This window comes from Xiphophorus maculatus, chromosome 22 (assembly GCF_002775205.1).
Source record: "Xiphophorus maculatus strain JP 163 A chromosome 22, X_maculatus-5.0-male, whole genome shotgun sequence".
Classification (NCBI taxonomy): domain Eukaryota; kingdom Metazoa; phylum Chordata; class Actinopteri; order Cyprinodontiformes; family Poeciliidae; genus Xiphophorus; species Xiphophorus maculatus.
Window position 1 is genome coordinate 2444390 of NC_036464.1, and position 23910 is coordinate 2468299.

A 23910-nucleotide genomic window follows, 5' to 3' on the forward strand; every position below is an offset into this window, starting at 1 on the left:
TACTGTCTAAAAGTGAGACCCCGCCCACCGCGCTGCTTCCCTCACCGGCTGAAAGGATATGGAAGTACCTCAGTTTCAATATGGCGTACAGATTACGTCATCGCGTACCGAGAAATGGGAGGGAACGCATGAACGTCTTCCAAAAACCTTCAGAATGTTTCTGGAATCAGGTCCATTACAGAAACTGAATCCGGCTGGTTGTTGTGTTAAACCTCTCAATCATTTACATTTCAGGTTGGGAGAATGTGACTAAATTCTGACAAATAATTATATTAAAACCGACGTGGATCTACAAGTAAGTGAGTTGAAACATATTTTAGTAGTATAAAATAAAACTTTAGGTCTGTTTGTGATCATAAAATGCATTTAAAACATGAACATAATTATTGATTTGTGGATTAAATCATGATTAGTGAACTAGAAGTTTCTTTCTTTACCTTCATTCCTACAGGAGATTCTTAAAGAACTATTAACTATCCTTTTACTGTCATTGTGCACGAAATTAAGCACAACAAAATTTTAAAAATAGGAACTCGAAGGCAAGTTACATAAATTGATAAAATAATAATAGATAAGTATATCTCAATGAATGTTAAAATATAGTAGAAACACAAAAACCACTGGGATGTTAAGAATAAATAAATGTGTTTTTAAGCAACGATGCCAAAATATTATTTATTTTTGCGTTTTGTACATAATGATTATAATACATGTATTTCCTGTGATAACTGTAGTGTTAAATAGTGATTAATTTTTTTTTTTTAAAACCTATAATAGTTAAAATATGGCACCTGAAAATAGTGAGATTAGATATGGAGCTCCACAAGGCTGCTCTTTAAGCCCAGTCCTTTTCAGAATTCAAAGACATTATGAACCATAACAATAAGATCCATTTCAATGCTTTTTAGTTTAAGATACACATAAAATAGAACAGTTGGCTGACTGTGGCTTTGATACTGACTCTTCTAGGCATAATGTGAGCAAACAGTAGCCTGTTTCCAGGACTCTTCTGTTTTATAGGTAAAAATTAATCTGATTAATAGTGGGTTAATTAATTACCAAATAATTAATAATAAAACCCAGTTTATTATGAACCACATAGACAAATTTGATTTCATTTGCCATTTAATTATGATATAGTATAGTTACATAATAATGACACTGTACATATTATTTGCGTATATCTTAAAGAGATTCAGAAAATATAAAGATTTGTATTTAGAAACATGCATTTTTTTAAGTAAAGCTTAATAGGAGGAAGGTACTTTTGATTAAAATTAAACCTTATGTGTAAAAATAAATCAGCAAAAAGGGGAAATAAACACATGAATGATTTATGTTAGCGGGGGAAACTGTTGTTTAAATATTAGCTGATATTGATATCCGATATTAATACTGCTGTTATGGCCGATTATCATTATTTAACAACATTATCGTTTTCCAACACTTTCAACACTATAAAAGCAACGAAACCAGTAGATTACCTCTGCTACAGTTAAACTCCCATAATCCTGTGCTTCATCACTATCAGAGTCACATGACCGACCCAAACAACAAGATGGAAATAAACTCAGATTATTTATATCAGCCCAGGTTTACTAATCAGATCGATACGGATATGTTACTATATGACTAACATTGGTCGATACTGATATTATTGCCAATATGTGTATCTATTAACTGGTACTGCATGTAAACAACATGAGCTCAAAATGCCACACCTACAGTTAGCCTCCCAAAGGATTGTGTTTAATAATGGATAAGAGGCTTATTAATTATTATTTAATAACGTGTCACTCAAAGAAAAGCTGAGGATTACAGCTACTTCCATGATACTATTTGTATTTAATTTCCCTTTGGGATAAATACAGTAGTTTTGAACTAGAAAGGAGGAATTCAGGTCTGCAGGAATATTTTTTTAGTTTCTTGTGTTGAGTTGCAGAACGTTTGTCTTTAGAAAACTAAAACGGTACGAAGCAGGTAGATCTCTGTCTGCCGGTCCTGGACCTGCGGTCAGCACTGACCAACTTCATCTTAACACCAAAAACAGAATTATTTTCCATTGTTTGGGCTGAAAGAAAATTATTGTTTCCTCCAAAGCCACTCAAGTCTATTTTTCTTTTATGTTTCTAAATCACAAATGTGCATACTTGTAGTAAAGAACAACTTATTTTTTGATCTCCACGTTTTCCATCTCAGAAGAGCTTAGAATCTTCAGAATCACAAAACGTCCCAGACTTGTTCATGGTTTCGTTGTGGTCAGTCACATTTACAAAGCATCACCACCTTAGGAGGAACAAAGAAAACAGTAACTGATATAAAAGATTAATATTTTCATTCCAGGTTGTATATATAAGAATGTTGTGTTATTGGAGTTTCATGTTAGGTGTTTGTTAGTTAATGGGTTAAGTAATCCTCAGCTGGAAAGGTTTGGGGCAGCAATGGCCAAAAGGCTCAGAAGGAGGATTTCTTGTAGAAGGGGTTGACAGTCGGGTCGCTCTCCTTCTCACTGAATGGGTTCTTCACTTTGCAGGTGATGGTTTCAAAACTCCAAGTCTCTTCAGAAATGGTGATCACCTTTTCCCCCTCCTTCCATTCTCCAGCTTCTCCTTTCTTCCAGAAGTACTGGACAGGCTCAGCGTCTTTAAAGTCGACACCACAAGCCAGGATGCATTCAGTGTAACAGTGTATCGCATGTCAGAGGCCTCATGATGACTTCAACAGGGTAGTCGTCCAGCGGTGAAGAAACTCTCAGTTACAAAAAGGTTTGTGATTCCTGTCCTAAAGTCACTGTTTGGTGTAATCTCCATTTTAGCATAAATCAGGGGCGATTCTAGGATCTGACCTTTAGGGGGGCTGAGCCCCCAGCAGGGCTAAGACCCATGAGAAGATATTCGTTGGTGCAGTTTTCTAAATCCAACTGCACCATTCACAGAATAAAAGAACAATGTTCATTTTACTCTAACATATACTTATAGAGTAAAATCAGAGAAACTTTACATTATTTCCAGAGGTGTATGAACTCAGTTTGAAACAGAATCTCTAGATCACATCATAGCTGCTAACATCTGCTAACATTAATGAGACACAAGCAGCTGTGGAGTCACTCAGTCCTAGAGTGGAAATGAAAATAAAATCTACTGATTTACACCCAGAGGTGGGTAAGGTACCAAACATTTACTCTGGTAGAAAGTAAACATTGAAGAAATGACTCAAGTAAGAGTAAAATAGTATTTGGTTAAAAGTCTAATCAATTACTGAATAACTGATCAAATTATCAATCATTTAATATTTAAAAATTGCGTCATCAGACAGAACAAAATACAAAGTTAAGAGGAAATTTTACTATTTTAAGGACTAAAATGACAATAATTCATATAACAAACACAAACAACAGTCAGACAAAATAATTTTCCAAATCAGTTTCTTTCAATAAAAACACTTATAAAACTTTAATAAGAGCTGCAGATGTGTGTCTGGTGAACTTTTGATTAAAACATGTTTGTTTTTCATTCAAAGGGTAGAAAAGATAGAAATACTTTAAAATATATTTACTCAAAGTACTGCGCACTAAAAATACTCCTAAAAGTTGCTTTTGTTTTTTTTTTCAAAAAATTACTCAAGTAAATGTAACTAGTTTCTATAACTAGTACACTCTGACATCAGTTCTCTACTCAGCCAGCAGGGGGCAGCAGAGCGTCTGCTGGCTTTAATCTCTAATCTGTCATGTTGAGTTTCAGGGATTAAAAGGTTGTCAAACCATCACCGTCAGGAATCCCCACTTCTCCACCTTAATCTCAATCTGAACCAGAGAGATGAGGCTTCATGTTGTGGGTCCAGATGGACAGAACCGGGCCGCGCCGCAGCAACGCAGCGTCTCAGCAGTTAATCCTGCTGCTGCGGCTCGTTGCATAACGTCTTTATACTCTTGTTGTTTTCCGTCAAAAGAGCTTAAAGAGTCCAGAACGCGGTTCAACACACACAACTGGATATGTGACCCGTTTGGGCCTCAGAACCAGAAACATGCCTGTAATCAACTCTGCATAATCTGGTTTATGGGACCAGAGGATGACTGGATCCAGTTTAAATCCAGCCGTAAACCTGAGCTAGCTAAACTATGAAGGCTTTTCACATGAAACCTGCAGGAAAAGCAGAACTTTCTATTAAAATAAAAGGTCAGGTGCAACTTATCTGTAAAGAAAAAGATTTTTCCAAAGAAAATAAGTTAATAGCTGCAAACTTAAATAGCTGGAGTGTAACAGCACAATGTTTAAAATAACATGAGGCAACATGAAAATATGACTCGCATCGTTAACTAGATTATTACTGACCTGCATTTGCTCTGATGTCTAATTTAATTTATATAAAAAGGGATTTAAGTCTTAAAAGAAGATTTATTAAAGCTCAATATCTATTATGTTCAGTTTTAGCTGCGTTATATTTAACAATTCAAACTTTTTCAAACATTTTTCTCAGAATGGAGAACCTGAAGGAGCCTGCTGCAAAATGATGTTTAAAAAGTTAAATCTGCATTTTGTTAAAATATGTAAGTGGTAGATCTGTATTAATTTATCCCACAATAAATGCAGTTTGTAGATTTTTGATACTTTTGTTTGTTCAGAACCAAAACCATCAATGAAATAAAGACACAATCAGACTTTATTCAAATAAACGATGGAGTTTTTAGTTTTAGGTTCTCTCACTCAGTAACTACAGCAGCGTCATTTTTCTGTCTGTTTTTTAAGGTTTTATCGTTTTAATTTCATTCTAAAGTTAAGAAAAAAAATCTGGACTAGATTTAGTCGAATAAAAAAAACCCCGCAAAATTTAATTCAACAATGATGCAAAAAAAATATTGATTTATGAATAATAAATGAATATTATCTTACCATACATGAGGATGACTCCTTCAGCTCACATCCACACACCTGAGGAGATAATCCTTACACACACACACACACACGCACACACACGCACACACACACACACACACACACACACACACAGAGCATCATGGCTCCGCCCACTTTGGTGGAGTTACAGGATCTGAGAGGAAAAATGTTCTGAAAGCTGGAAATGTTTTCAGATTAATAAGGAAGAATTGATTAATTGATTTATTATTGAATCTTTTAAATTTGCAGAACCTTCTAGATGCTGACCTTCTAGACGGCATCGCCGTGGCAACGACCGCAGATCCACAGGAGCAGAAGAAGAAGAGGCGGTCCTAAAGTAGAAGAAGAAGAAAGGCTCTGTATTTAGTAAAAAATAAAAAGTGACAAAACAATAAAACATTTAATATTTAAAAATGACAAAATCAGATGGACCAAATTACAGATTTATGTGGAAATATTGTATTTTTGAAGACCAAATTTAAAATACTAAAAACTCAGAGATGGGTAGTAAGTAGTCAAAATTACTCAATTACATTGGAAAAATATACATTTATTAGTATTTTTACTAAGCTGTATTTTTTTCTACTTTTACTTGAAATATTTTATTCTGAAGTATTTCTACTCTTATTTGAGTAAAATTTGTGGGTTTTCCACCCACTGAATGAAAAATTCACCAGACACAGAAACACCTGCAGGTTTTGTTGAAGTTTCATAAGATTTTTTATTGAAAGAAACTGATATGGAAATTTTGTCTTTTGCCTGATTTTGCTACTTATATGAAATTATTGTAACTTTGGTCCTGAAAATGTCAAAATTTCCACTTAACTTCACATTTTGGTCCATCTGATTATGTATTTTTTAAACATTAAATGATTGATAATTTTATCAGTTACTCAGTATTTGCCTAAACTTTTTAATAAGTACTTTTTTACTCTTGAGTATTTTTTTACTGCTATTTGAAGTACTGCTTCTCTTACTCGAGTATAATTTCCTCTATCCGCCTGTTCTATAAGTTTTTACTGCGTTTCTGCTCTTAAACCATCTTTGCGCGCAGGATTTATGCACAGACTTTGTTTTTAATGCACAAATTTTCTGTAACTTATGCTTCGTTGCCATGGTGATGATGGTCTCAGTCGTGGCGTGCTTCTCTTCCTCCATCCACGGGTCGTACCGGTCCAGCAGCTGCATCAGAGGCGGCGCCTCGGGGATGAGCTGGCGGATCACGACCCGGCTGATGTTGGGCGCCTGCTGCAGCAACAGGATGCTGAGGATCTGCGAGTGGATGCTGTGGAGCCGCAGGCTGAGCGCGGCTCCCAGCAGGCTGAGCGCGGCTTCCACCAACAAGGCAGAAATAGCAAGCGAACCGAAGCACACCACAAACAGAGAAAACAATCCAACATTAAAAACCTTCACCTTTATTAAATGTAGAGTGGAACCAGTACTTGGCAGAAGGAGACCAGTGTCGGGATGGTCTCAGCCACTGTGCGGTAAATCCATCTGCGTTTCCTGACGCACGGCAGAGCGAGAAGCTGAGAGACGGTGGGTCTTTCATTTGGTTGTGGGGTCAAATTCATCCTCAGGACTGACTGAAGTTCAACAAACAGGCCTGGAAACACAGGAAGAAAAAACCTGGATAGATTCATTACTGGCAGACGGAGGGCGGATGTTACGCTGGTGAACTCTGAGGGAAGGTGGCGCTGTTGGAGCTGCTGCCATCCTTCACCGCCGCTATAGGCCAGCAGCTCCAGAATAGAAACACCCAAAATAAGAACATAAAAAGGAGTTTTTATTAAAATTTAACTTTAATAATAAACGTGTGTTTAAAGGTGACCCATTTAACAGGTTAGGATAAGTTTATGGTCTATACAAAACATGTTCATTACATTTTTTTCTTATCTTAGTAGAGTTTAAGGAAAATCATTAGATAATGAGAATTTAGTCTGATCAGTTCTGCATATTTTGAGAATAATCCAAGTTCTGTCACTTTAAATCCTAATGAGCTGCTGTTGGCCACGCCCACAATTCAATGTTTACACTCATGAAAATGGCTGCAAACTGTGGGTCGGTTTTCACTCCAGGTCCTTATGAAGAAGTTATTTGAAACTCACATTTATCTGCAAATGAAAACCAAAAGCAACCAGATGGTCGATAAAACATCTAAAAAATGAGGAAAGTCTCAGCACAGTGAATATTTAAACTGACAACAGATGTTGAGTTTTTCCGGACAGTTATGTACCGGTTCAATACGGGACGCACATTTAACAGCCAAATATGGGGCGACTCGACCTGATTCAGGGGAGCTGAGAAACAGTTTTATAGTGCTAAAGCTAAAGCTAAAACAGGGCTAGAATCGCCACTGGCATAAACAATATTTTTTTAACTTCCGTTTTAACATAAACTACTTTGTACCTTAGTCCAAATTTCATTTTAGTATAACATCCATTTTAACCTAAATTCACTTTTTGGCTTAAATTCCATTTTAGCATAAATTTTATTACAACATAACTTCCATTTTATCATAAATCTCTTTAGTGAATAACTGAAATTGTGTCTCAGTGTAAATTCTGTGTAGCATAGAAACAGAATTTATGCTAACTGATGCTCAGACCAGGTTTTAAGCAAAAATGGAATTTAATGTAAATTAAGTGTTAGCATAAATTTCTAGAATAGCCAAAATTACATTTTTGGCTTAAATTACAACTTAGCACAAACTCTGTCACCATAAGTTCTGTTTTTACATAAACTGTTATGAATAACTTTGTAGCATACATACCTGGAAAATATATGGAACTGGTCTGAGAAACTATTGTGGACGTTTTTAACTTTATCCAATCGGTAACTTTGGTGCACGTCATGTTCCGCTATAAACCGGAAGTTGACTGTAAACAACCGTCCTCCGCTGCTGAGAAAAGAGCCGAGCCGAACCGAACCAGAAGGCTGTTCATTCAACGCTAATACAGACCAAACAGCTTCCTTCACTTCCTGCGCCGCCATTGCTAAACCTACACATAGACATAATATAAGGGTAGACGCCGCATTGGCCGCTCCGGCGCAGGAAATATGGCGGCCATCTTAGAGCGGTATACCCTCATACTTTGCTGAACCAAAACAACAGAAGATGCCTCAGTTCTGCTCGGCTTATTCGTGTTTAAATCTACGAACTGTTGATGTCAGGGACCGGGGGATAACTTTTCACAAGTAAGAATGACACATTATTGTTAGTATGTTGTGAATGTAATATTACTGTACTGTATTTATGCCCACCAGCGAAATGACAGCAAATGTTAGCTATCGGTCTTCAGCCGGAGATTTGATGACAGGAATATGTTTCAAACAGGCCTACTCACAATTTCAGTAGCTTTGTTTAATTATCATTATCAACAAATTTTAATCAAATTTGGAGTTTTATGTTCTTTAAAATATGAAGATCAAAAATAGTGAGTGTAACGTTTTTCTGAATGCTCAGCTTAAGCAGGCAACAAGGCTTCTTAGTTTCAACCGTTGCAAATAACATGGACCTCATTCGGACAATGTTTTTGTTTACACACTCCCAGATATCACGTTTTTGTTTTAAAGGTTTCCAAAAGATAAAGAGAGGAGGAAGAGGTGGGAAATAGCTTTGAGGAGGGATGGATTCACTGCAAGTGATTCATCTGTACTATGCAGAGAACATTTCAAAACGGAGGATTTTGACAAAACAGGTCAGATTGTCAGACTGAGAGCTGATGTGATACCATCAATTTTCAGCTTCCCAGTTCACCTTCAAAGAATAGGTGCATTATTAAAAGTTCATTAGCATTCATAAATGTGCATAATATTAGCCTTAAGGGATATATGTGTGTTTATGTACAGGTAGTATATACTATGAAGTCCATATTCATAAGGTTTTTACATTTAAGGTTGAAAACTACAGAACTACAATAACCTCCACAAAAGCCCAAAGTAGTGAGTATGTGGCCTCTCAAGATGACCCAGAAACTTGTAGTTCAGACCTGCAACCTCAGTCTAATGATGTGAGTATTTTTTCTATTGTAAATATCATATCATAATGGTCAAGATCATATTAAAATCTAAATTATTTTCTAACCCTCATGTTGAATGTTCTCACAAATAAAACAAATAAAACCAACATAGTTGAAGACACACACAGTGCTGCTGTCGTCTGAAAGAAAGTGTGCCATAGTGATGTCTAAGTGATGGGTGATGTCCATCTCTCTGTCTTTAGGATCATTGCTATGCTTTGCCAGCTTCTCTTACCGCTGTCACTGCAAAACATAAGAGAGCGTTGGCAAGAGTGGAATATCTGGAGCGGGACAAGAAAAACACCATGGCCAGAGAGAAGAGGGCAAAGACCACAGCAAAGTCACTTTTGGGGGAATTGAGTGAAAAAAATCTCATTACTGAAGAACTCAAAGAACGGCTTGAATTCTACTCTGCATTTGTGCATTATATGTATATATATATATATATGTGTGTGTGTATGTATAAGGCTATTAGATTGTGTAAAAATGTAATGAATATGTAAATACTGTCACAACAGATAAGTATGTATGTGTGTATATATGAGATTATCGGAATATATACATAATGTGTGTGAATAAATTGCATCTTTGGTTGTATCTTGCAAAACATGTCATACTTTAAAACATTGTATTCCACCAAAATTATTTAAATATGCTAAACTATACGTTCCTATACATGCAATTTTAATAGCTGTATGCCTAAAATTTAATTATGTGACAATGTGATTACTATTCAGCGTGTTATGATCTATTAAATGCGCTGATCCTTTATTGTGCCTGCCAAATATATAAGGTTGAGTGGAGTGGTATACCGCTCCAAGATGGCCGCCCTAAATCTCGTCAGCTCCAATAGGCGAGAGCGGCCCATGAGGCGTCTATCCATATATTATGTCTATGAACCTACAGGCTACCAATCTAAAGCGGCGCAGGAAATCAACGTCATCGTCCGTAACTCAGTCTGTTCACTGATTGGCCCAGAAGAAATCAAAATCAAAGATCTTTGATGGATTTAGTATTCAAAAATTACCTAAGATGGCAAAAAGGTTAAGCAAAGTTAAAATGTTGGCATTTTAAAAAATAAAAAGAAAAAAAAATCAAACTTACAAAATTAAATCAGGCGAAAGAAAAAAAAATTGTCCAAATCTATTATTTTTTTTCCAATATAACTGCAGATTTATGTCTTTTGATCTTTTGGTTGAAACAAACGTCATTCAGTGAAGTTACTGCAATCTAAAAAATAACATTAAACACAGACTTTAAATAGTCTCAGTGTAAAATGAATCAAGCTTTATTACAAGTTAACAACAAAAAATGACAAATGGACGATAAAAATGTTAAAACTGATGTGTGCGGCGGGTTCAGTTCAGGCAGTGCAGCGGCAGCCGCGACTTTATTGGAGAGCCCTGTCCTTCGCTGTCCGCCATTTTGGACCTGGACAGAACCTTGGTCTCCTTCCTGCTGCCTTTCTTCTGCTGCGATAGGATCAGAGCAGAACGTTAGGCGGCGGCCCGGTTTCCCCCCGCGGCCCGGTTTCCCCGAACTCACCTTGAAGAAAGGAAGCCGCTTGCTCTCGTTGAAGACGAGGTTCTCGTCGACGAAGGGCGGCTCGGCGGCCAGACTCTCGCTGCAGGAGCTGAGATCGTTCTCCAGGGAGTCCTGCAGACAAACCGGGTCAGAACCGAGACACGCTCACAGAACCAGCTCAGAGTCAGGGAGTTCACATGGTCAACCTGGCTCTGCCTGTCCTCCTCCTCCTCTGGGCCTTCATCCTCCTGCCTCATCCTCAGCGCCGCCAGCAGCTCGCTGCGCCTGCCGCTCTTCTTCAGAACCCTGGGATAAACAAACTCCCGGCGCTGAGGAGTCACACCTGAAGGCAGCAGAACCGGGTCAGCATCAAAGAAAACGTTTACCTGAAACTCAGCAGATGATGATGTCATCATCAGCTAATTAAAGTGTCAATTTTAAAAACAAGAGTTCTACTTTATCTCTTTTTAATAAGTAAAAAAAATAAATGGGAAACAAAATAAATCACTTGTGAATATTATGTTTAGTAAGAAAAACAAAAAATTATTCATGAACATTTAAATAAAATTTAAAAATTAAAAGCAAATATTACATAAAAATTTAATAATTTTACCAATTAATAATTTGATCAATAAAAAAATATTTAAATAATAAAAAACCATTAAAATAAAAATAAAAAAATTAAAATACTAAATAAAGAAATCAGTAAGTACTTAAAATAAAAATAGTAAATAAAGATCCATAATAATAATAATAATGTTGTTGTTCTGTTTTGGTAGCCCAGAACCCTGACCGGTTCTGGTCCGTTCTTCCTCACCAGTAGGAACGTCCTGCTGCAGCTCCTCCAGCAGGAAGTTTCGGACCAGCTGCTGACCCGCCTCCAGCTGCTCCTCCAGCTCCGCCTGCTGCCGCTCCAGAACCACCAGGTCCGAACCAGTCTGCTTCTGCAGATCCGTCAGAACCCGCCGGTTCTCTTCCTGCCGGCTGCTCAGGTCCGCCTCGGCGGCCCGAAGCCGCTCGGCACCTCGGGTCTCCACACCCTGAACACGGGTTGGGTCGGTTAGCAGAAGCAGAACCCAGCAGAACCCGGCCTGCGGCCCGGTTTAACGCTGTACCTGATTGAGACTCTGGGCCTCTTCTGCCAGCTGCTCCATCAGAACCAGCTGGTCCTGGGCCCGGCGGGCCACCTGCTCCCTGGTTCTGGAGGTCCACTCTGCGTCCTGGTCCACCAGGCCTGCAGCAGAACATCATCATCATCACCTTCATCTCCAGCTGGAGGGGGCGGGGCCTCACAGGAGGCGGTACCGGTACCTGACACAGCGCCGTGGAGGTCCGAACAGCGGCCGCTCATCTCCTCCAGCAGAACCCGGTTCTGATGGGCCGCCTGGCGCAGCGAAGAGGCCAGAGAGGAAGAGGAGGAGAGCAGATGCTCCACCTGCAACGAAGAACGCTGCTCCACCGCGCCGCAGCGGCTGCAGGGAGGAAGATGAAGATGAGGAAGAGGAGGGACACGGTGAGGAAGAGGAAGATCATCACGAGCTCTGACCTGCTGAGGTTCTGCTGCAGCTCCTCAACCGGGCCCTGCAGGGTACTGGAGGCCACGTGCAGCTTGCTGTAGTCCTGCTGGGTTTCCATGGTAACCAGGTCCATTTGGTCCAGCAGGAACTTTGCGGCCCGGTTCATCCCCTGGCAGAAACACGACCAGAACCGAGCTCAGCCGGACCCAAACCCCAGCAGAACCCCCCCCCCCCCGGACTCCAGCTGGTTCTGATAGAACCGGGCCGGCTCACCTGCTGGTGGCGCTGCTGGGCCCATTGGATCTGCTGCTTCAGCCGCTCCTGCTCCTCCTGGAGCGCGCTCAGTCCGGTCAGAGCGTCCTGACGCAGCGCCGCCAGGTCCAGAACCAGAGCGCTGAGGAAGACTCCAGTCTCCTTCATCGCCTCCACCTGCAGAGGGTCGGGGGGTCAGGAGGTCGTGGGGTCAGAGGTCATCAGCAGGTCTAGATAAACATTAATCTCTCGCAGATCTTTGGTGGTTAAAGTTTCAGCTGCTGATTTTCTGAATAATTAAGTTTTAATTTGAACTTTTTAAACTATATTTGTGTTCATTACATTTTCTAACATAAAATAGTTGTTGGGTCACCTAGTGCCACCCAGTCTTCCTCTGATCAGAACCGGGCCTGAATCCGGGTTTGGACCCACCTGATCGGCCAGATCCCGCTGCGTCTCCATGGAAACCTGCAGGGCGTCACTGAGCTCCCTGATGGTGGTCAGACCCGGCAGCGTCTGCACGGCCAGAACATCCTGCACCTCCTGCTGGTGCTCCTCCTGAACCAGAACCAGAACCAGTGGGTCAGAGTCAGAACCACCAGAACCACCAGAACCCCAGCGCTCTGCTCACCAGCAGCTGCAGCAGAACCTCCCTCTGCTCCCGGGTCAGCGCCTCGTGCCGCTCCACCTTCTCCCGGCAGCGGGCGGCGCTGTCCGCCACCAGCGCCTGGACTCCGCCCACCAGCGTTTCCACGGTGACCAGGGCGCCCCGCAGCGTGGCCTCGTTCCCCACCAGCAGGCTGTCTGGATGACAGAGGCAAACATGAGCCCACAGAACCCCAGCCCGGCCCGGTTCTGGACGCAGGGCGCCACCTACCAACGGCGTGGGCGGCGCCGGTCAGCATGCGGGCGTGGGCGGTGCCGTGATGCTGCACACTGCGCTGCAGGCTGCTGAAGGCGCCGTCCATCTTCTGGGAGAAGCTCTGCTGCGTCTGCATGTTGTGCTGCTCCACCTGCAGGACCAGAGGACCCGGTTAGACCCGGTCAGAACCAGAACCGCCTCTCTCTCTAGCCAACATGGCCTACCTTGGTCTTGCGGTCCAGCTTGGCGTGGAGACCCGACACGTCGCTGGTGCTCTCACCGACGGCGCTCAGCAGCTGCAGGCGGAGAGGCCGGTCAGAGAAAACGACGATAAACGAGTTTTAAGGTTTGGAGATAAAAAATATCTAGAATTAAATATAAAACAGTTTCAGTTCCAGTGGATGATATTTATTATTTCTCTGGTTTTCTGCAGCAGGAACAAGATAAACTAACAAACAGGTTCTGAAATATATATAAAGTTATAGTCAAAAACCCCATTTAACAAAAAAATATATAATAACTTTCTTCAACATGTAAAAATATAAGCCAACCTTTCTTCCAATAACAGATCAATAAGTCATTGATCCATTAGGAATAATAAATATTTATCACATTGAAACAATCCAAACAAATCATGTTGAGGTGCATCAAACTTCCTGCTCAAAGTTTTCTGGCTTCTAGCAAAAATAAGTCATTTTAAATAACTGACCTAAAATAAACATTTGATCCAATTTAACTTCAGACAGCAACCAGGAAAACACACACAGGCATGTCCATCTTTGTGGGGACTTTCTATTGACTTCCATTCATTTCTATATCCCAACCCAACCTTAACCATGGACCTTACCACAGGGGCCGCTTTTCATTGGCTGATGCCCATTCTACGTGGCCGTCTCACAAACACACTTAGCTTCCCGTTAGCTAAGTACAGCATAATAGCAGAACTGATACAACTTGTACACCTTGAAGCCTGTCTGCTACACAGTCTGACGTTAGCTAAGCAGATCAATATGCAATGTGTCTGTATCTGACATACACTAAAGATTTTATTTTAGCAGAAAAGGTTTTGGACTAAACTGTTACTCGTGTTAGCCACGTTAGCACCAAGTACAGCTAGTCAGTCAACCATCGCTGTGTTCAGGGAAGCGCTGATTAATAATCGAGAAATAAATATCAAGCCTGGAAACTTGATACCGTAACGGACTGAACGTTATGTTTTTAACGTAATCTTTGCTCGTCTTAAGGGGCGCAGGCGGTTGCCATGGTAACAGGTTTGCTTAAACTACAAAGAGAGAGAGTAAAAAGGTAGGAGTGGTTTTGAGTTGATCACCTGTTCAGGTTATTTTACCTTTCTTTACCTTTGCTGTGGCTCATTACAGCCGCTGTAGTTTCTAAACGTTGGACTAATTACCTCGTTGTTTGTGAGTTTACGTCATTCACAACAAACATCAAACAGAACAAATATGTTTCATAAAATTTTAACAAACAAATGGCTTCTACCGCAGTAATTATGTGAAATTAAATTAATTATATCCCAACTTCAGAAGATTTGCCTTTACCTTTACAGAGCTCTTTGGTTCCTCCTATCAGTCTGTAGCTTCTCATATTGAGGTCAAAGTTCAGATCTACCATAACTGACTGACACCTGCTGGCCTCAGGTTTGCAACCAGCTTGTGACTGAGAAACCAGTAACCTCCTCCCAGATGATGACATGAACTTGTTAGTTCCTCTGTCCATTTAGCAGCTGATATATTGTGAAAATCCGGTAGAAATGATGCTCTAATCAGTCATGTTTACATAGAAACAACGAGCTGGGAGGCTTTGTTTGTGAGACTTGGGATCACGTGGGTCGGTTGTGGGCGGAGCTTGGTAAGGTCCATTACATACCTGATCCCAAACCAAACCACAACTCACACTTCAGTCCTAAATCTGACCACCACTGTTTTTGGGTTTTTTGGGTCAGGCTTCGGTCCCCACAACGAAGTATTTGTCAGGAAAATGGTCCCCATAATGTATTACAAACACACACACACACACCTGTTTCATTAGGTATATTAACTGTAAATAAAAAGTTTCCAAATTCAGGCTTTCAATCAAATGTCAGATTGCATTTAATTGTCGACATTAAAACTCCACAGTTTGGTATTAAAGTATTTTTTCCAAGCCTTGACTGACGGATGGGTTTCCATCGCCATAGCAACCCCGAATCACGGTAGCGACGGGTGAAGGTGCGTACCTGTCCGGCGGCGCTGTACAGCGACTCGTGGACCAAGCTGAGCTCCGAGCAGATGAACTCCTCCTCCACCAGCTTCTCCTTGGTCTTCTCCAGATGCCTGCTGGTCTCCTCCAGCCTGGAACCAGAACCAGAACCGTGAGAGCCCGGCTGATAAAGGCGGATAAACGCTACGCGGAGCGGCTCTACCTCTGCTGCTTCTCATCCAGGTCCATGCTGCACTGCTCCAGCCGGCTCTTACTGTCCAGGAACAGATCGTTCACCTGCAGGGAGCAGAATAAAACTCTAAGACGTTTTAAAGCCAAGACAGAAAACTAGAAATATGAGAAATGGCTGAACGAGAATGGTTGCATTTCTGGATCCGTTTACAGCTTTTCTAATAAAAACACTAACCTGTTTTAAATCATTACAGAATAAACAAGTCATGTTCATTTCCTGAAGTGTGCATTGCCTTTTCTGCTCATCTTTCTGATTGGCTGCCTCTCAAATTCATCAACCTACTTTGCTTGTCAAGTTAGCATAGCAAGCGCAAAAAGTTTCCAATGAGAAATAAGAGGAAAAAAAAACATTTTAAAACTTGATGTTTCTTTACATGTTGTATTATTGTCTGTGGGTTCCTGACCAGACGCCAATTCTGTTTATGGAAACATTTGGGAACCAGAGCAAGAGACAAAACTTCCTTTCACTGAGAAAGTTTAATCATGTTCAGCTTTGGTCGCTGTGGTTTGTCACCCCCATCACCTCCCCACCCCAACCCTCCATCACCAGTGACAGACACAAAGAACGCTAGCTAGCGTTCATCCCAGCTAGCTAGCAGGGATGTATTAGCAGGTAGTTAGCGGTAGCCTCAACCGCCTCCAGTAGAAAAGTCAGAAGGAAAAAAAAAAACGACATGAATGAGATTTCGATTAAATCATCCTGTCAAGATAAAAATTAAAACCAGTGAATAAAATATTAAAGACCAATTTACATTTTGTTTTATGAATTTCAGACATTGTAAGGATGCATGAATACACTAGCTGCTAACTCCCAGAGCAGATACCTTCTTGAGCTCCTCCTCCATCATGGCAATCTGCTCCTCCTGAGCCGTGATCTGGGTCACCATGCTCCTGCAGGACAGAACCGGGTCACATCAAGCCGCTAAAAGCTGTCGTCTTCCATCAATACATTGATTATTGGACCCAAACTTTTCCCTTTCAGTCCGACTCATATTCAGATTAATCAGAAATCAAAACGATCCTTGATGAAATTTTCCATTAAACTGGTTAAAAACATCCAGTGATACCAACTCCCACCTGTAGGTGGCAGCATTTCATCCTATTAGTGCTGCTGCCTCAGTCTGATGTCAAATTACCATCTGATAGATATGGTAACAAAAAAAACAGTTTTAAGTCTAAAAATGTCTCTAATCTTGTTATTTCTCTTCATCTTTTTATTTATAGATTTTGAATGGAATGAGGGAAAAATAGCTGGAATTCCAGATGTTTCAGACTTTTTTCTGAAACATCTGGAAAGATTCTGCTGCTTTGATTTCAATGATGCTTTATGTGTAATAAAGTGAAGATATCATAAGCTTATGCTTCTACCTACAGTTTTTCTTTTCAGTCTACACTTTGTTCCATTGACAGGAACTTAAATATTGTTTTTCTATTTCTATCTGCATGAAAAACTTAAAGAATGAAACAATAAATATTGAGAACTAAGAGCAGCAGAAATCGGTGAGGGTGTGGAGACTTCCTCAGGACTTGGCTGAACTCACTCATAGTTCTCTGATGAAAGGTAAACCCCGTTTTTGTCTCGGGTGGCGGCCAGGTCCCGTTTGAGCCGCTCGATCTCCTCCGTGTATTCCTGACAGGACAGAGAAAAAGCTCCAGATTTACCAGAACATGAAACTATCTGACGGATGAATCAGGAACCAAACGGATGAATCAGGAACCAAACGGATGAGTCAGGAACGTAAACGTCTGAGGAAACGAGCGCCACCTTGATCAGGGTCCGCTTGGTGAGCTTCTGGTTGACCTCGGGTTTGTTCATGATGTTCTTGGCTCGGCTGGCGTACTCCAGCGTGCTCAGCGTCTCCTGCAGGCGGCAGAGGTCGGGGTCAGATATCTCAGAACCGGGTCCGGGTCGCGGTCAGAACCGGGTCTTACCTCCAGGTTGCTGGAGGACGGCGACACGGTGGCGATGATGGAGGTCTTGGTGCGTCCGCCCAGCGAATCCTGCAGGATCCTGGTGAGTTTGGACTCTCTGTGGAAGAACCGGGCCCACAGTTAAACCCAGATCAGCTGCTGGTTCTGACGGGCCCGGGTCTGTGTGCGGCCCACCTGTACGGGACGTGGGGCCTCTTCTCCACCAGGGCGGTGATGACCCGGCCCAGCGTCAGCAGCGACTGGTTGATGTTCCCGGCCTCGCGGGCCCGCTTGTCCACAGCTCCGGAGCGGCCGATGTTCTCGCTGCCGGCGAGGTCCACCTGGACAGAAGCGGGTCGGGTCAGTACACTGGCTCGGCCGGGTCGCCCTGACCGGGTCCGGGCGATTCCTCACCAGGTTGAGCTTGCCGATCTTCACCAGCTCCTCGCCGTCCAGGGTGATCTCCTTCATGTGGATGGTGACGGAGAACACGGAGTGGGAGCGGCTGCAGAGAGACAGGCGGTCAGAACCTGGTTCTGAAGACGGCACCGACCCAGTCAGACATTTATCAAAGTTTGGTTTTTCCCTCCAACCAGTGGGTTTCCATTCAGAGCAACGTTAGCGCGCCCAGGGCGGCCATCTTGTTTTACAGCTTTAATTTATTTTACTTTTAGCTCTATGACAGAATATTAATGTCTGGTTACAATTTATTTTATTTTCTTAATTGTGTGAATAAAAGTCACAATGAATATTAATGTTACCAGAACAACGTTGTGATATTAAGAGAATAAAATAGTAACTTTGTGAGACATGGAAAATAACAACAAGTTAAAATGAGGAAAGTTGAGCATCTTATGAAGTTATACTTTAGTATCAGTTGTACAGATAATAAATAGTTAATTCTTATAATTTCTTATATGACAATAATCTCATAATTAAACAGTCTAATAGTGTGAAAAAGTTACTTTTTGAAAATATTCCCTTTTTGGAAGAACGGACGAGAGACAAAAATAAACTAATGAAAAATCTAAATTGCAGTCGCCATGGAAACCTGGAGTAGGCGTTCATCAGGGTGGAGGCCGTCCGCCTCTTGGCTGCTCCTCGCTCCAGGATCTGGTAAACCTCGTCCTTGTTGTGGACCACCACCTCCTCCAGCCCCTTCACCACCACGCCGCGCTGCAGCACACACACAGGGCCGGGTCAGGGAACAGAACCAGAACCCTCCCGGCGCCGGTCAGAAGCTCCCACCTTGTTGCGGGGGTCGTCGAACAGCTGCAGGCGCTCGTTGACGTCCTCGGTGGGGCTCAGCAGGTCGAACAGCTCCTCGTTGTAGATCTCCAGCAGAGAAACCTTGACGGAGAACTCGGTGCCGTTCTCGCTGAGCTTCTCGAAGATCTGGTGCAGCGTCCGGGGGATGATGCCGGCCAGCGGGTCCTGCAGAACCGCAGAGGGTCAGGCCGCTGGACGGAGCCCCGCCGACCGGGTCAAAGGTCAAACTCACCTCCTCCCAGGTGAACTGCGCGTTCGGAGTCCGCTCCCCCTCCATGGTGAAGGTCTTCCCGGTTCCTGTCTGACCGTAGCTGCAGAGCAAACAGGAAGTGGATCAGAACTCGACTCAAACAAGAAAATTCAAAAACTTCAAGGTTTGGTTTCAAATCTGGGAGATAAAAACTGAAAATTTACTGAAAAAACTGTTTCAATTCACTGTGGTATAATTTATTAGTGCAAATATTCTACAGCAGAGACCATGTAAAATAAATTAAAGATACGTTTTGAAATGTCTCTCATCTTTACGACGACGTTCTTTAGCAGACAGAACAAAAACTGAGCAGTAAATTTCTGCCAAAGAAAAACTCAAAAATGACCTGGGAAATTTCTGACCTGAATTTAAACATTTCTGAGATTTTTGATGGAAATTTCATTTTTTGTTAATAATCCATGTGCAGCAGCTCTCATACATCATCACACACCTGGTCAAAGAACAAAACCCTCCATTTTAATACAGTTTAAAATATAAGCCAATCTTTTATTTCAATAACGGATCAATAAGTCATTATTGATTGTAATAATTAGTATTACAATCCAAACAAATCATGTTAAGGTAAATCACCTTAACATTAAATTAAATGCTTAAGCACAAGATACAAAGAAATTACAAAAAAATCCTTAATTTTCTTTTTAAAGTTTTCTAGCATTTAGAAAAAAAGTTATTTTGTGGATTTTAAAGACATAAGAAAAAGAAAAGCAAAAGAAATGTGTCTGTGTTTTTAGGTGTAAAAGTATTAAATAATGTTTTCCAATTTAAGATTTTAATCAAATGTTTGACTGCACGTTATAACCAAACTGAGCAGTTTGAATATCCAGCACTTTCCAAACCTTGAAAACACCTGACTGAAATTCAAGCATTTTCCAGGAACCCTGTTTAGCGGATCAGGAGGAAACCAGAGGGCGACTCACGCAAACACGGTGCAGTTATATCCCATAATAACCTCGTCCAGGATGGGACACACCACGCTGCGGTAGACATCGATCTGCTTCGCAGCCGGGCCAAAAACCTGGAGAGAATAAACATTCCCAATGAGAGACCAGTTTACCTCCTGGTTCTGACTGGGCTCTGACTGGGCCACAGGGGTTCTGACCATGTCGAAGGTGTAGGTCTTCCTGGAGGACTTGTCGTTCACGCCGCCTGTCCTGACCAGCACCTCCTTCCTGCTCTGGTCGCAGTCGATGACTCCGTGAGACGACCTGTGCTCCATGGTGTTGAAAGGCCTGAAACAGGAAGCAGAACCAAATAACAGGAAGTTCCTGCAGAATCAAACCAATTTATTATTGGTTACGTTTAATATAGACAAAAACACCGTTTGCCTCTTTTCCTCAGACAACAACCAGACAGAGATTTAAAGAGGAGAAACAAAAGCAAATGAGGTGGATTAGCAGAGCTAGCTAACAACTGATGTCATCCAGGACATGTTGCTGTAAAGCTTCATCTATCCTGCAGAACAAACAGGACAGATTATATCCTGTTTGAAGATTGATTAAGAGTCATGAGAGAGAAAAACAGAAAAAAACTTCAGTCAGAGGCTTCTTCTGATCCCTGCTAGACTGACTGCTGCTGCTGCTGGAGACCCTTCCTGTCCCGCATCATCACCATCCACAACGACTCTCTGAAGAAACTTGGGGGTCGGAGTTGCATTTAATTTCCGTTTGTTTTTACCCGGTTTTCCGTCTTACCTGCACCGGACCACCACCTGGATATTGCGGCCCTTCTCCTCTCGCCTCCCTCCGGTACCGTTAATGGAAGCCATGGTGGCCGCAGACAGAAGCGCCTCTCCGCGGTCTGACAGCCTGCGGACGCCGTTAAAGCTCCGGTTAGCAGAGAGCAACACACCGACCGGACCGCAGAAAACTTCACAGCGATGTTTTAGAACCGGTAGAAACGAAGCCATTCAACGCAGAATAAACCGCCCGTTGTTTGAAATCCGCCGGTAAAGATTAGCGTCGCGGAGCAAAACGAGCCGTTAAAACTCAGAGTAACTCACCGAGTGAAGGAGTGTCTTTTCCTCCTGTGCCGCTATAAAGTCTTGTGATCTAATTCCGATCAATTTAGATCAGTAAAATGTCGGTAATCCGTTTTTAATTCCTCCTCCGATTCCTCAAGAACTAACAGAAACCTCCTCTGGCGCTCAGAGCCACAAATCTTCAAACTGTACTTTTAAAGTTTAACCCACCAATAGCCGTGCAGCAACGGACAAACTAAAGACGCGATTGGTCGTAAAGAACACGTGACTCCTTCAGGGTGGAGCATCATGGGAGTTGGGGAAATAAAGTACCACAGTGACTCCAGTAGATGGCGACATTATTCTGAAAACGGTCCAATGAACTTTCAATTTAATTTCCGCATAAAAACATGATACAAAGAGGCTCCATCGGTTGTTGTAGCCAGATTATTTTAGCATCGAAACTTTATAATAAAATACATATTTAAAATTTTAACAGTTTTACATGTTAAAAGATGAAATATTTAGTTCTTTATTAAGAAATGCTCACATTCTGCTGTCTACTGTATAACTGTTATACATCTCTGGAAAATAAAGTTATTTTATTCCCCGCAACAAAAAAAGGCTTGCTAATCTGGGCTTTCTTGTTCTTTCAGTTTTAAGTCAGATCAAAGTCTGGGTTTTGACTAGACCCAAGACTTCGTATTACAGACGTACGTAATACAGAGAGGGATAGAGAGCCGACAGAAATTATACTCAGGTAAAATCAGCATCACTTCAACACATTTTTACTCAAGTAAAAGCAAAAAGGAGCCGTTCAAGAAATTATTCCAGTCAGTAAAAACTAAGAAATTCATCAAAATACCTGATTTAAGATTTAAAATGATTTAATCTGACAGACTAAAATGTATTGCTGGAGTTTAAAGACTAATTCAAAACAAAAAATATAAATAAATATAAATACCAAAATTATAAAATAATAAATTTAGACAAAAGAACTGTCTCAGCAGATCTGTAGATCTGTGTCTCTGACTTCATATCTACATGAGTTAGAGTCTGCTGTATGTCATGATGACCTTTCAGGTTTTTGGAGACTTCTTTCAGCATACTGCAGCCTGCTTCCAGGGTGGATTTGCTTTAACTAGGCCGGGCCTGGAGGAATATGGTGAATGTTTTCCGTCCAGCAGAAAGGCTGATTTCAGGTTGCAGGAGGTTCTGTCCCCTCCAGAATGAGGTCCGCCTCATTTCCATAACTATTTTAACTGTGAGGGTGGCAGCAAACTGAGGTGGGAACGGCATTGTTCCCTCCCTCCCACTCGTTCCCGGCCTCTGCGAGTCTTTTTGTGATCAGCGGCCCACTCAGGACCCGGATGGACCCTCTTTTCCCCCCGTCCCGCCGGGCCAAGCCGCAGATCCAGAGATCCAGAGGAGCGGGTAACTTCTGGGCGACGAAGAGGAGCATCTCGTCTTCCTCTCCTGAAGCCTTCATCTTCTCTCAGGCGACCCAAAAGCGGTGAGTCCGTCCAGAGCCGACCTTTTCTCACGTTTGGGTCAGAAAATGAAAAATGTAACTGTAGGTTTGGTTTTTAGTTGGTTTCTGCAGCTTCATGGCGACTTTTTGGTTGAAAACACGAAGGACTGAATGCTGCTTCTGTGTTCTCAGGTTCGATGAAAGCTGCAGAAATATTCAAACATGAAGCAGAAAATTAGTTTTCCTTCAGGAACTCTGGAAATTTTCTCACCATCTGTAAATAAGCTGCTTTTGTGTTGTGAGAAGATTTGTTTCTTTGTTTTCCGAGTCAAACTCTTAAATGTTCTTTTCATTCGGAATCAGTTTGGATCCTTTATCTAAAATGAAAAAAGGAAATAAAAACATTAGATTATCATTTTTAGCTGCTTATTGTCATTACAAAGACAAAAGAATTAGAAAACTCTGCATTTCAAAGAAAGTCTTGGCTGCAGCTTTAACGTCAAAACTGGAACATTTATGTAAAAGTTCACCTCCAGTTTGTTCATTTTAGAAATATATTAAGTTAAAAGTGGATAAAATATAATAAAAAGCATAAATTATTCAGACTTTAGAGGTTTTTTAAATTTCATGTATTAGAAAGACGAGTGAAAGTTCAGGCCAAAGCTGCACAGATTCTCTTTTTACAGAAATGAAGCTTCAAAATGCAACAGAATAATATTTTAAGTCTTCCTGGGTTTTTTAAAAAGGTTTTTCATATTTCTGTTACAGATTTAACAACTTAGAGCCTTTAAACGAAACTTTAACCTGCAAAGTTTCTTCATGTTTTCTTTATTGGCTGAAAAACAAAATAGTTTTATTGGAGTTTAATTCAAAGTCAGAAAAAAGATGCAAATGATCTGTTAACCTCTAAATTGTAACTATTACTAATAAATGATTATTTTAAGACAAATAATCCAAAAATAAGTTTTTATACTTTGTGTTTTGAAAAGATTTTTTGACTTTTTTTATCGTCTTCATTCATTTGAAGCCTTTGCTCCAATTTGAGATCAAAATGTTGCCCTGATGTCACAGCTGGAAGATTTTTAGTTAAAATCCACTTTTCAGTTTTTGCTTTGTAAACCTTAATATGAATAAATGAAAACCTGGAAATAATTTTAGTATTTGGTTCAATAAAGACAGCTGGAAGTTCACTAAATGAAATCATTCATCATTGTAGAGGTTATTTAATTTGTTCCCTGGTAAAAACGGGAGAATAAGAATTAAAAGGAATAAATTATTTTAAGGGTTTGTTTAATTTTAATTGCTTAAAGTTTAAGGAACAGAAATGGAAATGCAGGAGGAAGACGACAGGCCGTCTTCATCACTAAACCCAGAAGAAAAGACGTTTTATTGTTTGGTTTTTTTTGGATTTGCATCCAAACGGACCAACATGGACGTTTCACATTTTCCCTTCAGTTTCTCTCATTTTGTTTAGGAAACAGCAGATTAAGCTTCTGCAGAGCAACGTTAAC

General features: G+C 41.2%; 1 protein-coding gene and 2 long non-coding RNA genes across 4 annotated transcripts; 2 read left to right on the forward strand and 1 right to left on the reverse strand.

Annotated features, from left to right (window-relative positions):
• The first annotated feature begins 216 nt into the window (after nucleotides 1-216).
• On the forward strand, nucleotides 217-5240 carry LOC111606715. Its single transcript, XR_002752220.1, has 3 exons — nucleotides 217-295; nucleotides 2604-2765; nucleotides 5142-5240. It is a non-coding gene; the product is annotated as an uncharacterized LOC111606715 (long non-coding RNA).
• Nucleotides 5241-7969: 2729 nt separating this feature from the next.
• On the forward strand, nucleotides 7970-9339 carry LOC111606714. The gene is made up of 3 exons (XR_002752219.1): nucleotides 7970-8090; nucleotides 8792-8905; nucleotides 9118-9339. It is a non-coding gene; the product is annotated as an uncharacterized LOC111606714 (long non-coding RNA).
• An 839-nt stretch (nucleotides 9340-10178) lies between these two features.
• On the reverse strand, nucleotides 10179-21143 carry kif11 (kinesin family member 11). Of its 2 annotated transcripts, none has more exons than XM_023327013.1 (27): nucleotides 20971-21143; nucleotides 20663-20776; nucleotides 20071-20200; nucleotides 19889-19986; nucleotides 18933-19011; nucleotides 18680-18865; nucleotides 18483-18607; nucleotides 17846-17936; nucleotides 17627-17772; nucleotides 17453-17549; nucleotides 17286-17381; nucleotides 17062-17150; nucleotides 16345-16411; nucleotides 15492-15565; nucleotides 15306-15420; nucleotides 13294-13365; nucleotides 13085-13220; nucleotides 12839-13011; nucleotides 12640-12765; nucleotides 12229-12384; nucleotides 11985-12124; nucleotides 11750-11910; nucleotides 11554-11672; nucleotides 11256-11478; nucleotides 10645-10781; nucleotides 10460-10570; nucleotides 10179-10383 (listed from the first exon to the last, which is right to left on the reverse strand). In XM_023327013.1, the coding sequence occupies exons 2-27, from the start codon at nucleotides 20734-20736 to the stop codon at nucleotides 10273-10275; spliced, it is 3132 nt and encodes a 1043-aa protein (XP_023182781.1). In that variant the 5' UTR covers nucleotides 20737-20776; nucleotides 20971-21143; the 3' UTR covers nucleotides 10179-10272. The 2 variants fall into 2 exon arrangements, with proteins under 2 accessions (XP_023182781.1, XP_023182779.1); XM_023327011.1 differs by having other exon boundaries at nucleotides 10179-10386; nucleotides 20971-21142.
• Nucleotides 21144-23910: the final 2767 nt, after the last annotated feature.

What these genes read in the sequence shown, in the direction of transcription:
- kif11 (XM_023327011.1), bottom strand. Translation starts at nt 20,736, where the DNA reads ATGGCTTCCATTAACGGTACCGGAGGGAGGCGAGAGGAGAAGGGCCGC. An exon ending in TCGACGACCCCCGCAACAAG is followed by an intron (nt 18,608 to 18,679) that starts GTGGGAGCTTCT and finishes TGTGTGCTGCAG; the next exon opens with CGCGGCGTGGTGGTGAAGGG. An exon ending in AGGCCCAGAGTCTCAATCAG is followed by an intron (nt 11,479 to 11,553) that starts GTACAGCGTTAA and finishes ACCCGTGTTCAG; the next exon opens with GGTGTGGAGACCCGAGGTGC.